This window comes from Hyla sarda, chromosome 1 (assembly GCF_029499605.1).
Source record: "Hyla sarda isolate aHylSar1 chromosome 1, aHylSar1.hap1, whole genome shotgun sequence".
Classification (NCBI taxonomy): Eukaryota; Metazoa; Chordata; class Amphibia; order Anura; family Hylidae; genus Hyla; species Hyla sarda.
Window position 1 is genome coordinate 272,517,543 of NC_079189.1, and position 15,276 is coordinate 272,532,818.

General features: G+C 42.2%; 1 protein-coding gene across 1 annotated transcript in view; it reads left to right on the forward strand.

The window, feature by feature from the left end:
• The window catches only part of ATP8B3 (ATPase phospholipid transporting 8B3), a 1,029,241-nt gene that overhangs the window by 203,919 nt on the left and 810,046 nt on the right, over positions 1-15,276 (forward strand). The window contains exon 7 of the mRNA XM_056572418.1: positions 1,944-2,005. Coding sequence (XP_056428393.1) covers positions 1,944-2,005 — 62 coding nt within the window. The remainder of the gene's footprint in view (positions 1-1,943; positions 2,006-15,276) is intronic.

Consider the following 15,276-nt stretch of genomic DNA (forward strand, 5'->3'; position numbering starts at 1 on the left):
AACGTCTGGTACGCCACTGTTTCCAGAACGGAGCCTCCAGCTGTTGCAAAACAACTACTCCCAGTATTGCCAGATAGCCACTGACTGTCCAAGCATGCTGGGAGTTTTACAACAGCTGGAGGCCCCCTGTTTGGGAATCACTGGCGTAGAATACCCCTATGTCCACCCCTATGCAATCCCTAATTTAGGCCTCAAATGCGCATGGCACTCTCACTTTGGAGCCCTGTCGTATTTCAAGGCAACAGTTTAGGGCCACATATGGGGTATCGCCGTACTCGGGAGAAATTGGGCTTCAAATTTTGTGGGGTATTTTCTGCTATTACCCTTTTTAAAAATGTAAAATTTTTGGGAAAACAAGCATTTTAGGTAAAAAAAAAAATTTTTTTTTTACATATACAAAAGTCATGAAACACCTGTGGGCTATTAAGGTTCACTTAACCCCTTGTTACGTTCCCCGAGGGGTCTAGTTTCCAAAATGGTATGCCATGTGTTTTTTTTTTTGCTGTTCTGGCACCATAGGGGCTTCCTAAATGCGGCATGCCCCCAGAGCAAAATTTGCTTTCAAAAAGCCAAATGTGACTCCTTCTCTTCTGAGACCTGTAGTGCTCCAGCAGAGCAATTTTCACCCCCATATGGGGTGTTTTCTGAATTGGGAGAAATTGGGTTTCAAATTTTGGGGGGTATTTTCTGCTATTACACTTTTAAAAAATGTTAAATTTTTGGAAAACCAAGCATTTTAGGTAAAAAAAAAAAATTTTTTTACATGTGCAAAAGTCGTGAAACACCTGTGGGGTATTAAGGTTCACTTTACCCCTTGTTACGTTCCCTGAGGAGTCTAGTTTCCAAAATGGTATGCCATGTGTGTTTTTTTTGCTGTCCTGGCACCATAGGGGCTTCCTAAAGGTGACATGCCCCCCAAAAACCATTTGACGCTCCTTCCCTTCTGAGCCCTCTACTGCGCCCGCTGAACAATTAACATAGACATATGAGGTATGTGCTTACTCGAGAGAAATTGGGTTTCAAATACAAGTAAAAATTTTCTCCTTTTTACCCCTTGCAAAAATTCAAAAATCGGGTCTACAAGAACATTCGAGTGTAAAAAATGAAGATTTTCTCCTTCACTTTGCGGCTATTCCTGTGAAACACCTAAAGGGTTAATACACTTACTGAATGTCATTTTGAATACTTTGGGGGGTGTAGTTTTTATAATGGGGTCTTTTATGGGGCATTTCTAATATGAAGGCCCTTCAAATCCACTTCAAACGTGAACTGGTCCATGAAAAATAGCGAGTTTGAAAATTTTGTGAAAAATTTCAAAATTGCTGCTGAACTTTGAAGCCCTCTGGCGTCTGCATCATAAAATTTATGAGTTTTTACTTTTGGAAAACATAAAGTAGACATATTGTATATGTGAACCCAAAAAAAAAATATTTTGAATATCCATTTTCCTTACAAGCAGAGAGCTTCAAAGTTAGAAAAATGCAAAATTTTCATTTTTTTCATCAAATTTGGTGATTTTTCACCAAGAAAGGATGCAAGTTACCATAAAATTTTACCACTAAGTTAAAGTAGAATATGTCACGAAAAAACAATCTCGGAATCAGAATGATAACTAAAAGCATTCCAGAGTTATTAATGTTTAAAGTGACAGTGGTCAGAATTGCAAAAAACGCTCCGGTCCTTAAGGTGAAAAAGGGCTCGGTCCTTAAGGGGTTAAAAAAAAAATATATTGAAAAAAAAAGGGGGGTTGGGCAATGTAGTTTCGGTTTTCAGCCAAGCACAGCCAAAATTTTCGGTTTCGACCCAAAATTTCCCTTTCGTTACATCCCTAGTTGTTACTGTGGTTTACTCATCTCACAAATTTGTGTATTATATCATGTAGCTTTATCTGTGTACATCATTATGGAGTTAATACATGCAATAAAATACTTTAATTTTTTCAGGCACGCCACAGAAGTGACAAAGCTATAAACAGCAGACAATGTGAAATCCTTAAAGAAAAAAGGTTGGTGGCTTTTTTCAAAATATCACAAATGTTCCTCCATAAATATTGGCATGAAGCTCTCTGCTGAATCACGAGCACAGTGCTCTCTGCTGACATCTTTGTCCATTTTAGGAACTGTCCAGAGTAGCAGAAAATCCCCATAGCAAACATATGCTGCTCTGGACAGTTCCGAAAATGAACAGAGATGTCAGCAGTTAACACTGTGCTCGTGATGTCAGCAGAGAGCACGGTGTTACAAAAATAAAATAATTACCTCTGTAGTATTCAGCAGCTAATAAGTACTGGAAGGATTCAGATTTTTTTTATAAAAGTAATTTACAAATATCTTTAACTTACTGGCACCAGTTGATAGATAAAAAAAAAAAAAAAAAAAGTTTTCCACCGGAGTACCCCTTTAAGCATTTACTGTTTTGTGTGTTAAAACTTCAGCAAGGTGCTGTTCTGTAGAGATCAATTGCACACCAATTATGTTGTATACTTGTGTACAGTAGATTATATATATATATATATATATTTATATACATACACACACATACTGTGTGTGTGTGTGTGTGTGTATATATATATATATATATATATATATATATATACATATATAATATAAAGCGCCGGGAGAAGCATGCAGCTGTATGCGTAATTCTCTGGGTCGCTGCTCAGTTAAATGGAGATGGGCTCCATTATAAAAATGTTTGTTAGAAATACATGTCTGATATGCTGCCTACAAGAGTTCTCCTTCTGATGTTATCCATGTTATCCATCCACTATTTATTAGGGAGGTTTTGTCTCTAGCAACTAGAGGAGTCTGAATGCAGGAAGTCTCTCTATTCTGTATTCCTGAAGGCCCTTGCACACTGAAGAATTTCCTCAGCAGATGGACGCTGTCCAGTGTTGGATTTATTTCTTGCCAAATTTTACAATAAAAAAAGGGTTGGAAATTAAAGTTTTATTGACTGTGAAATTCCATCTCGGGGATTAGCTCTCGAATCATCCTGGTCACTTGCCACGGGACACGTTCCTCACAATAACTCGCCAGACAACAATTCCGTATAAAAGTCTGGCACCTTGCCAGCTTTATTTACACAGGTTGTAGGTAAAACAAAACATAACTCAGGAACAAACCAAAGTCCTAGACCGTCTGGTCACTGACTACACATGTAAGCATTCCCTGACTACTAACTGGTGAGCTAACCTCAGCCAGCATAAAACCTGTGCCCCTGCAACCTGTTTTACTCACAGTTCACACTGTCACTTGGGGCCACTCACAGATTCCAGCTGTGTGCTTCCTCAACAGGGCGTGAGTGTCTCCCCCTACAGCGACATGCTGTTTCCCAGGGAGAGCACCAACTATTCTGTTTCCTTTCCTTTTAACCACAATTCCCCTTCCTGATACCTCATTAATCAGGCCACAGGTGGAGGATTCTCCAGAGTTAGCAAGGGAAATACACCCTTTCCTTGCCACATATACCCCCCCCCCCCCCCCTTGGCACTTGGCTTCCTTCATCAGCAGATTTTATCTGCACCACTTCAATGGTGCACCCTTCTTTCATTCGCACTTTCATCAGCCACCGAGCACAAGACTTTTGGTCACCTTTGACAAATTCCTTGTAAAAAGCTCCATTCATGTCACACCTTTCCAACACCAGGTTCTTCATCTTGGTCTGTGCAGTGCTCTGGAAACTAGGTGTGGACAAGGAAGATACTCCAGGCCCTTGTCTTCTTCTGTCAACGGTATGACCATCGCCCGAACTTTGCTGGTGGCCAGTAGAGCCTTTATCACCCATTTGCAGGATTTCCTCCACAATTTCAGGAGGCTTCCCTTTAATGCACCTGTCCATCTTCTCCTTGAGACGGACTCTTCTCCAAATTCTACTTCTGCAGACTTTCTTCCGGTATTTTCTGGAACTAATCCAGCACCTCTTGGGGATCCTACCACGACCCAGTCTTCTATCACAGTGACCTCTTTTTAAGGACTCTGCTTTCTTATTAGCCCTTTCTTTAGGGACACCGACCTTCACAGGCTCATCTGCAGGCTGAGAACTCTTGGCTCCTTTAGGCCTTTTTTCACCTGCACCTTCAGATGTGTCACTGACTTTACTTGCAGCTTCAGCAGTTATCTCTGGTTTAACTTTTGCCTCAGAGAACTTCTCTGCCTCCTCATTTTCACCATCCAATGTGAATATCTCTGCAGCTTCAGAGGACTTTCCATATGGTTTCACCTCAGTATCAGCTTCAGAGGACTTCCCATATGGTTTCACCTCAGTCTCAAGTAGCTTTTGCCCCACAAGCAGTTTTTCTTCTTTTACACGGACGGCTGTGGCTTTTGCCTCAGTTTCCATCTGAGACACTTTAGCCTCTCTTTAGCCAGTTCTACTACAGCTTGGTCTCTGCTTTCTTTTAGGACCTTTATGTCCCCTTCCAGCTTTAGGGTACGTTCCCACACGGCGTATTTGCTGCGTATTTGCTGCTGCGTATTTTATTTTCCCTGTTGAAGTCAATGGGTAGGAAAATACGCAGCACCAAATACGCAGCAAAATACGCCACGTGGGAATGCACCCTTAAACATTTCTGCTGCTCACTCTTGAGCTTAGCAGAGTTCAACTTCTAATTTTCCAACAATTCTGTCAAGTTTTTGACAGTATCCTCCAGGGACAGCAGTTGGTCTCTCATCTGCTCATTGTCTTTATTCAGCTGCGCCATCTTGGACACTTTCTGCTCATAGACTTTTAGCTGAGCCTCTTGGTCAGAGAGCTTAGTACCCAGTGAATCCAAGGCAGCTGTGTGAGACTTAATGTGCGTTTCGTTTTGCGCCTCCAGGCTCTGCACCTTATGAGCCATTACCACCTTCTCCAGCTCTTCCATGGCGACCAACCTACTCTTGTGATCACTTTGTAGAGCCAGATATGCACCACACAGGGCATTCACTTCTTCTTCCTTAAATGAGATCTGCTTGGCCAGACTCTCCAATTCTCTCTCCTTGCTGGTCACAAGACCCTGGGAGCGGGACAGTTCATCCTGCAGAGCCGCCCATTCACTTTTGTGGTGCTCCATATCTTTCTGCAGCTGTAGCTTCACTTCATGCTCTTTATTCAAGTCTACAAGCATTTTTCTTTCTCCTCTGTCAGGTAATTAACTACTTCTTCCTTTTGCGACAATTTAGCAGAAACTATTTGTAAGGTTTCTTCAAGGTTCTGGATCTGCTCCCTTTTACCAAGACCAGCTCGTTTTTTCCGAGATCTCTTACTTACAGCGGTCTCTTTACTCTCGCTGCTGGACCTTGAGACATTCTCTTGTCCTCTGACAGTCACCTGTCCTTGGCCTGTTTCTTCCTTCAAGCCAACTCGTTCAGACTCTTCTGCACCTTTAGGAGTATTCTCACCCTTTTCAAGGGTCTTGGCCACTTGGGCTTCAGGGTAGTTCCCTGACAGCCTCTCTGGACTGTCTCTGTGCTCACTGGCAGACTTCTCTTTCACTTCAACACCATCTCTTCACTGCCCAGCAGAAAGGTCTAGGGCTCTTGGATCTGCAACAACATCTTGTCCAGTGGTTCGACCTTCCTGGTCACGATCCATCTCTGGTCCAGGCGTCACATCTCCTTCACTCAGGACTGTCTGTGACAGTAAGCGCAGCCCCCAGCTCCACATGTACTCTCTTCAGTACTTCTGTAATATCCAAATAAATCTCTTTAGCTTCTTTTTCAGTCACCTCTTCCAGATGACGGCGCAATTTCAACCGCCCTTGTGGCTCATCTTTATTTACAAGGTTCAGCATAGCTTCCTCTTTCTCAGTCACTTCTTCCAGGTGACAGCGCAACTCTAGCCCCACCATGGGCTCATCTTCAGCTGATGGATGGAACCCATGTTCCTGTACCAGATCCATTTCTGGTTTTACTGAAGATTCTGTTTCAGTCAGATGCACACTTGACAGTTGAGTCTCTGGATCCTCTTGGACTTGACTCACAGTCTGGTCTTCAGCTCCCCCAGCAGTCTGGCAGACCCCTATCTGACCTACATCTAGTGACAGCTGACACTCCCCGTCCTCAGCCTTTGCTGAGTAACTCTCCACTAGTGTGTGGTGCAAGTCAAGTGTTGTGAGCATATCAGGTGTACCTGCTCTAGTCACCTGACAGTCTTCCCATGATTGCTGAAAAAATGGAAAATCCATCTCCAGTACTACATCATACTCCAAGGAGGGCTCTATTGCAACCTTGTGACTCACGGTACCATAGGGAGTAGAAATACAGACATTAACCATTTTATAACCCCAAATACCGGCCTGCATAGACATTATAGCGGGGTCTGGCTTTCTGCTGCTGGACTTTACCAGACTTATTACACATCTAGGTTCTAACAAAACCATCATCTTTTTACCTTCTATTGCCAGCTCACACAGGTTTTCTTTTGTCCTGTCAGAGGTGGCAACAGTACTCTTCACATCTGAACACATCAACATAAGTTTTTCAACAAAAACATTATCAGATTGCACATGTTCAAAATTTACAGGACAATTCATAGCACTAGGACCTAACTCAGGCAAAGTGTGTTTTGTTAAATTTTCTCCCAGTCCTGCATTCAACATTTTCTGTTCACCAGATTTTTTTAATCCGATCTGCACAGTGTGAACAGTCTCATCAGTCTTCATGAGGGGTTCCTCACCCTCACATGATTTTGCAACTGGACATAGGTTGGTACCACCTTGAACACTGTTCACACAGTCAACTAAGGAAACACCACCCTCAGTCTCAGCATTTTTTTGCACAGTCCCATCATTCTTATGTACGGTCTCATAGTCTCTAAACATGGCCCCCATAACCCTTGGAACAGTCTTACCAGAATCTCTTGCCGTCCTGTCAGTTAAGGGCTGGCGCTGGAAACCTCTCACCAGCTTCTCTGCTGCAGAACATCGCTCCACTTGCTCTTTAAGTAGCTCTGCAACTTTAAATCCAGCATCACTGTTAGGCTGCAGTGCACACTGTAGTCTTGCAGCTCGGCTTACTCCCATTTGAGTCAGGGTCTCTGTCTTGTCTTTCTCATAATCCCGTAAGATCTTTGGATCCAGTTCACAATGAACTTTTTGGGCCTCTCCTCCAATGAATCCAAACACCAAGTTTCTCCAGTGTGTCTTGGGCCATGCCTCATGCTTAGCAATCCTTTCAAACTCTGCAAAGGTTGCTCCTCTTGCGCTGCAGCAGTATGCAACAAAGCACGTATCAGGACATCCATCTTGCAACACTTCAAACCTTGCAAACACAGCACAGTCCTCTGCCGAAATGTCAGCCGCTTGCCAACAAAATTTTCCGTTGCCCCTAGCAATGCCTTTATACACAGTCTCAAAACTTAATTTGCACTCTGCAGGTGGCCCGTCCACCTGTCTCCTTACTTGTTAAAGAGCGCCCACTCGCTTGATTTGATCCGTTGCCCCTAGCAACAACTTCACCACAGGCTCAGTCCTACTCTTATGCTCCACAGCACACAGTACACCCTTGCAACATGCACAATTTTTTTCTCTTGGCAACAACTTCACTGCAACTCGACCACTGGTTGCTCCTAACAATGATTTGCCCACATCCTCCACCAAATGTGACATTCCATCTCGGGGATTAGCTCTCGGATCGTCCTGGTCACTTGCCACGGAACACGTTCCTCACAATAACTTGCCAGACAACAGTTCCGTATACAAGTCTGGCACCTTGCCAGCTTTATTTACACAGGTTGCAGGTAAAGCAAAACATAACTCAGGAACAAACCAAAGTCCTAGACCGTCTGGTCACTGACTACACATGTAAGCATGCCCTGACTACTAACTGGTGAGCTATCCTCAGCCAGCATAAAACATGTGCCCCTGCAGCCTGTTTTACTCACAGTTCACACTGTCACTTGGGGCCACTCACAGATTCCAGCTGTGTGCTTCCTCAACAGGGCCCGAGTGTCTCCCCCTACAGCGACATGCTGTTTCCCAGGGAGAGCCTCAACTATTCTGTTTCCTTTCCTTTTAAACACAATTCCCCTTCCTGATACCTCATTAATCAGGCCACAGGTGGAGGATTCTCCAAAGTTAGCAAAGGAAATACACCCTTTCCTTGCCATATTGACATAATGGGCTTTTCTGAGCAGATTCGGGAAAATCTGAGCCGTATTTACTTAGTGTGCATGGGCCCTGAGAGCGAGCATGTTTGTCATCTAAAGTGGAACAAATCCTGAGCAATCCCAAAATCAACATTATCATTGCATATAGCAAGCAATGTATGCACAGAATTATAGGTAAGATATGTATAGTGTTTAACCCTTAAGAATTATTTGCTTTCTCTATTAACATGACAGTCTCATTCCTACAGCCCTGCTTTCTGTACAACACATGAAACCATAACAGATAGGAAGGCTTTAGAAATGCGCATGCTATTGATAAGAAAGCATGATCCTGAATCCTGGCAGTGAAAACGCCACAGCACAGAAGAGAACAGCAAGAAACGATGCTGATGAAATAGACATAAGCAGAAAAAGTTAAATTTTAAGCATGGGACATGATTCAGAACTGCAGGACATGAAGGGTACATCACATCTAATTTATAAAAGGGGATGACAGGCAGCGTTTAAACAATTACAAGCACCCCAAAGTGGTACCAATAAAGTTTACAGATAAAAACTTGAGCCCTAATGCAGCCAACGTATAAATTATCACAGACACTAGTGAGAGCAGGAAGGAACGGATCACATGAGAAAAAAAATACCAATAAGAATTGTCCAGCATCATAATACTGGAAGGATGGATAAAGTAAATTGAATAAATGTATTACCAGCTGGAAAACAGAAGGGGATCACATACTGACATGAAACACAAAACATATGACCAATTTAGGACAGTGCAAAAAAACGGATAGTGTGCAACTGCTAAAGAGCAAAAATAAAGGGTGCCCAGTGCTTATAACATCACAAGTGACCACCGACAGTGCAGACATAAGGCAAACAAACAACAAATACAATAATACTAATAAACCACATAAGGCTTACTAATAATTGTACATATTGCATAAATAAAGTAAAAAAAAGATTGAAAATGTATAATATAAATAATGCAGGTATAATAAAGTGCAGAATTAAAAATGCTGAAAGTCCAACAAAGGAGAATTAACCAGCACCACTGGCAAACTCAAATACAAATTCAACACCAACCACAAAGCTATTCACAGCAATAGGACTCTCCGCTCAAGTCGACAGCAGTAGAGTCCAAATGCAACTAATAGGATGAGAAATGATGACGGCACTCACGTTTACTCTGTGAACAACTGTTCCTTTTATTTGCGAAGATCATCAGGGACAATGCACACCATCTGATTTATTCCACAGACAGGAGAGCAAAGCTTCTTCCAGCTCACTGGGTATGACGTGGCAACGGTGTCGCTGAAATGCAGCAGAGGTGCTAGTCGCCAAGGCAACCCACAAACAACACCTTCCAGCGCATGCGTGAAACCTTTTGCAAATGCTGACATAGAAAATCTCAGAAACAAAGAGACTTAAAACAATAACCGAAAAGGGGAAGTATTAAAAACAATGCAAACAACAAAGACTAATGAAACTGCAAGAGTTAATTACAGGAAGACCCTGATATAATTTTTTATCATTCATACCTGTAGGCTCAAGTGCATTGGTGCAGAGGATCCAGGTGGCTTCCTTCTGCAATAGTAATTTGTGACGATCACCTCCATCTTTTAGTGATTTAACCACCTCTAATCCTACAAATGGAAGCACTGTATCTTCCCTGGCATGTTTAGTCCTAATGTGATTTATAATGTGGGGACAACCTTTTCCTGTCCTTTTGATCTCATGTGTTCCTGAGCTCTAATGTATAGGCATCTGATGGTTTTGCCTATATAATAAAGGCCACAGGGACAACAAATCATGTAAACAACCAATTTTGTTTTCCAGGTGATAAAAAACACCACCTGCCCTGCAAAACTTGGTATCATCATTATACCTGCACATAGAGCAATGTTTAAAGGGTACCTATCATCAAATTTTTTTTTGATATATTATATATTAATGTATGCAGAATAACTTTCCAATAGCATGTTATTCTGCATACATTAATCTATAATATATCAAAAGTTTTTTTGATGAAAGGTAGCATTTAAATTTAAAATTACTTTTGCGGGGCTTCCTCTTCAGCCATATACTGCTATTGTCTCTTAACCTAGTGCAACTAAGTTGGTTTCCCAACATACATGTGCGTTTATAGAAGAAGAGGGGCTGTCTAAGGGCAACTTCCCTGAGCTCTATGCTGTTTTCAATGATGTGCCAGTGCCTTCTAATAGCTGCTTGGACAATATTGTTCAATATTGTTCAAAAGAACATGCAACTGGGGTCCCAATTGCAGTCCTGCCTAAACAATTTATTATGACTAGAGATGAGCGAACTTACAGTAAATTTGATTCGTCACAAGCTTCTCGGCTCGGCAGTTGATGACTTATCCTGCATAAATTAGTTCAGTTTCAGGTGCTCCAGTGGGCTGGAAAAGGTGGATGCAGTCCTAGGAAAGACTCCTCTAGGACTGTATCCACCTTTTCCAGCCCACGGGAGCACCTGAAAGCTGAACTAATCTATGCAGGATAAGTCATCAACTGCCAAGCCGAGAAGTTTGTGACAAATTGATTTTACTGTAAGTTCGCTCATCTCTAATTATGACCTTGAATGAATTGTAAGGATTCACAAACAAAATCGACAAACCCCTGAGATTTACCCACACCATATAGGAATTCCTCTACATGCCGGACCCCTTCGTCTTTCTTTAAATCGTCTGCTGGTCATTTTAAAACAAAATCGCCCTGATTTACTTAGAATGGAGTATAGTTTTCTTGTAGTATTTTCCTCAGCTGAAATCGACCACATTCCCTGTGGAAACCTTAGTAAATATGTGGACAATGTCATTAATTTGACTAACACTAAACTAACACCTGATTGTATGTTCATATTGTCAAGATGACTTCATTTTTGCCCAAATGAGTCATTTGATTTTACCGCCTTTCTGGTTGATCTGTTTAAAACGGTGGGAAAACCTGAGTTGTGCAAACATTTTGCAAAAAGTATTTAGTTTTTTAGGTGGCAACTCTTTGACATTTTGCCCCATTAGCCACTTGATAATTATTCCATAAATTAGTTACCAGCGAGGTTAAATCTCTGATGCACCCCGAGGTAGCTAATAATTTTGCAGCTAGAGAACAGAGGGCACTTATAGCTTAATTTTCAGAGGCAGTTAGTGTTCTGAAAAGCGGACAAAAGGGACAACATTGTAGTACTGACTAAAAATCAATATTTGGATGAAATCCATTGCTTGTTGCATGACCACAGGGTATACACCCCCTTACCCAGTGACCCTACAAATAGATATAAGAGCCAACTGCAGTCACTCTTATGTAGATATGTTGAAAGTAATGTCATTTCTTTAATACTGCTTACAAACTGTTGCCCAACTTCCCCCTGTGCTCCTTATTGGTACTATTATCCAAAAATCCACAAGTCGCCGAGCCATCCCCCCGACAGACCTATTGTCTCAGAGATTGGCTCAGTGACGGAGGGTTTAACTCAGTATGTGGATTGGCTTATTCGACCCCTGCTTACACAACTCCCCACGTACCTGAAAGACACAGGAGAATTTCTTAACCCCTTAAAGGGGTTATCTAACTTTCACAATTTCTTAGATAAGGTATGTTGTATACTAATATATAGTCACTGTGTCTAATACAGTTGTTTTTATTCATTTTTTTATATGATACTCATGTAAAGAATTACCCCATGCTCCAATGGTATTTACTGCTTATTACTTAAGACTACATTTCCCATGAGTCTTCAGTCTTCCTGTGTTTTCCCCCAAGTCCAACTGCCTCCATTCTAAAATGCCATCTTATCACCTCATGTTGTTCATCTACATGTAACCCTAATTTAGCTTCAAATACAAACTACCGTATTTATCTGCATATAACGCACACTGGCGTATAACACGCAACCCCCATTTTAATAGGGAAATTTAAGTAAAAAAAACAAAACATATAAGATAAATGACAGACTAAATGCCATATCATCCCTCTAACTTTGATTTTACCTGAACTTCAGTTTGGACCCCCCTTCCAGTGCCACATCATTCCTCCCCTTTTAACAGCCCCTGTGCCACATTTACACCCATCCCCCCTTACCCTCTCATTATTCCCCCACTGTCTTATCATTCCCCCACCCCTGTCTCATCATGCCCCCTTCTCATCATGCCCCCTCATATCATGCCCCCCTCTCATCATGCCCACCTCTCATCATGCCCCCTTCTCATCATGACCCCTTCTCAGCATCCCCTTTCCACCCTGTTTTTGATATATATTTTTTTTCCCATCTTCCTTACCTAGCCACCCTCGGCAGGCCAGGTCCGGTGTCTGGTCTTGAGGGCTGCGGTCAGTGAAGCAGGATAAGTGACGTCCTCTGCCAGCTGCACAGCATCAGGGACGTCACTCATCATTCGCTGCAGCCACCGCTTGTTAAACTTCAGCAGCCCAACCGCAGCCACCTTAGAATAGTCAAAGCGGCAGCAGCATTGAATGATGAGTGACGTCCCTCATTCTGTGCAGCGGAGCTAGCAGAGGACGTCACTCATCCTGCTTCACTGACCGCAGCCCGCAAGACCCGACACCGGACCTAGCCTGCCAATCGCAGCTAGGTAAGGAAGATGTGAAAAAAAAAAACAATACAATAAAAAGCAGGAGCCACACACTGGTCACTGATTTAAAGTGGCCGTGGCCAAGCTGCTAATCCTTAACAAGCAGCCGCTGCTGCGGCCACTTTAAATCAGTGACAAAAGATTTATTGGCTTATAACACGCAGGCAGACTTTTTGCCTTGAATTTAAGTTTTAAAAGTGTGTTATACGCCTATAATTACGGTAAATCCAGCACATAAAAACTGTCTCTATACCAAACCTCCGTCTTGTAACCCTGACAGAGCCAGATATGTCAACTTTTTTTTGAAGCCCTATACATCTGTGTGGACACATCTGACTTTGCTACATCTACTTCATATATTTGCCGGCTTGATGGACATTCCTTTTTCCCCAGTGACAAACTGCATGCATGGACCCAAAGAGACTTCTGTCATGAGGGCAATAATGAAACTCTGATTTAGCAGAGCTGAGTTTGTATGAATAGCAGGAGGAAAAATACATCATGCAATGTTTTTTCCTCTCGCTACTTTTGTCAGATAACAACGGCGCCCAACAGACCCCATAATAGGAAATAAGATCTATTGGGACCCATTGTTGCCCATTGAGCGCTGTCAAAAATAAAGTTTGTTAAGGCATGTAGTGAATATAGACTGAGGATATTATTTTTTGGGGAAAATATCTCCTTACTGTCTGGGACCCTGTTTGAAATGTATATATCCTCTTGACCTTTAATTATTTTCCTTTGGATGTATACCCACTGTTCTGTTTGATCTTGTCCCCCTCCATATGTTTTGTCACTTTTGTATTCTTGTATCTCCCTGTTGAGGGTTACTTTACATATCCCTTAGCACCTTGCTGTGAGCAGCCTCCAGACAGCTAATTTGACGATTGTGTTAATCGTGCATATCCTGCCAGTTTGGTGCCAACTTGAACAAAAGGTTTACATTTTACATATAGTGAAATATGTCCCATTTGTAGAAATATGTTTTTCAGGGCTCCCCCTGAGTAGCCATAGTTATATTTTCCCCAGAATCATGATCCCCGAATATTAGGCTGTATGTAGAACCCAAACATGACCCCATTGTACCCATAGATTAAGCCGTGTGTATCCCTACCTTGGTGTTCATTTTTACCCCTTCATGTATCTTATCAAAATGTGCGTTATAATGTCATCATATCAATAAGTGTACTGCCATCTATGTCACATCTGTTGTGTACGATTGGAGTTATGATTTATGGACTATCATCATCTGTGATTGAGAGGAGGTTGGGACATTTGGGAGATGAGATGATGTGGGCTTATCTAAGAAGAAACTGGAGACCTCCCTTCTAACCCAACCCTCTGCTGCACCCATAAAAGTGGTGGTCAAACACAATCTAGTTGTTACAAGTTTGGGGCCCATTCTGAATGGACTTGTGCCGCTATTTTCTTCCTTGGCCCCAGGACGGATTAGAACTTCACTCAACGTCGTTAAGTATGGAACTCTTCTGATTTTTATTCCCCTTTTATTTTGTATAACTGTTTTGCACATTTTGTATGTCTGTTTCTTTTTCTCTTTTTGTAATTAAGTACTGTACCCTTTATGTACATTAAAGTCATAACTTTAATGCGTAGCCTTGTATGCGCTAACGAACCTATAGCCCTATAGCTTATATAGTTGTATTTGTGTATAAGTGTCGCTTGTGCCGTTACCATAGTTTTGGTGTCAAAGTGCAGAGTGTAAGAATCTGTGTATGAATGGAGGTGTTCTATCGGCCTACTGATAGATGGTGGCAGCGTATTGGTGTGTGGGAATGTGGACTGGTGTTGGGGTGTGTGTGTAGCTCATTTTTAGGAGCTATTGTGGTAGGTGTGTGTGTGAAAGTGAGCGTGGAAGCAGAGTACCCCTATACCTTCCCAGCCGAGGTCACGTGTGCAGGAAAGACACTAGGACCTACAAACAGTGTGTATTTAAGTAGGGTCACTGGCTCATAAAGGAGCAGAGTGTGCTCAAGGGAGCTGAGAGTGAACGTGCCAAGGTGGCAGCTTAGAGTTAGAATATTAGAGTAAATATTCTGCTGGTTTTGTGTATTTTTTTTTTTTGTCCGCTCACTCTTTTCACAGTGGCGTGGACGGGTCCGTACGCCAGGTTATGAGGACTGTACGTGACAAATTGGTGGCAGCGGTGGAATAGCCATTTTTTTCTCTTTGATTAGAGCATTAGTGTCTGGATTAAGAAATTATCCCAGATACTAAAGGACTGGTATGATCCTTGCAAGGCACATAACAGTCTTACAAGACAACGCAGTACTTATTTTTTAAAGACATACGTGCAAACAGTTTTCCCTCCCCCATTTTTCTTTCCTATATTTTATTTGGTGAGAGGTACTAGCTGAGATGGCCAAACAGTACATGCAGCAAAACTTGGCAGCTCTGCGTGATCTCTGTGAGGAGAGAGGAATCAACGCCAAAGGCAAAAACAAGAATCAGCTTGCTGTGGCTCTGAGAGAGCATGATGATAGTATTGCTCCAAGGAGCAACGTGATGGACACTATACAAGAGCCAGTTGCTACTGGAGATGTCTGCAGTGATCGCCCTCAGGA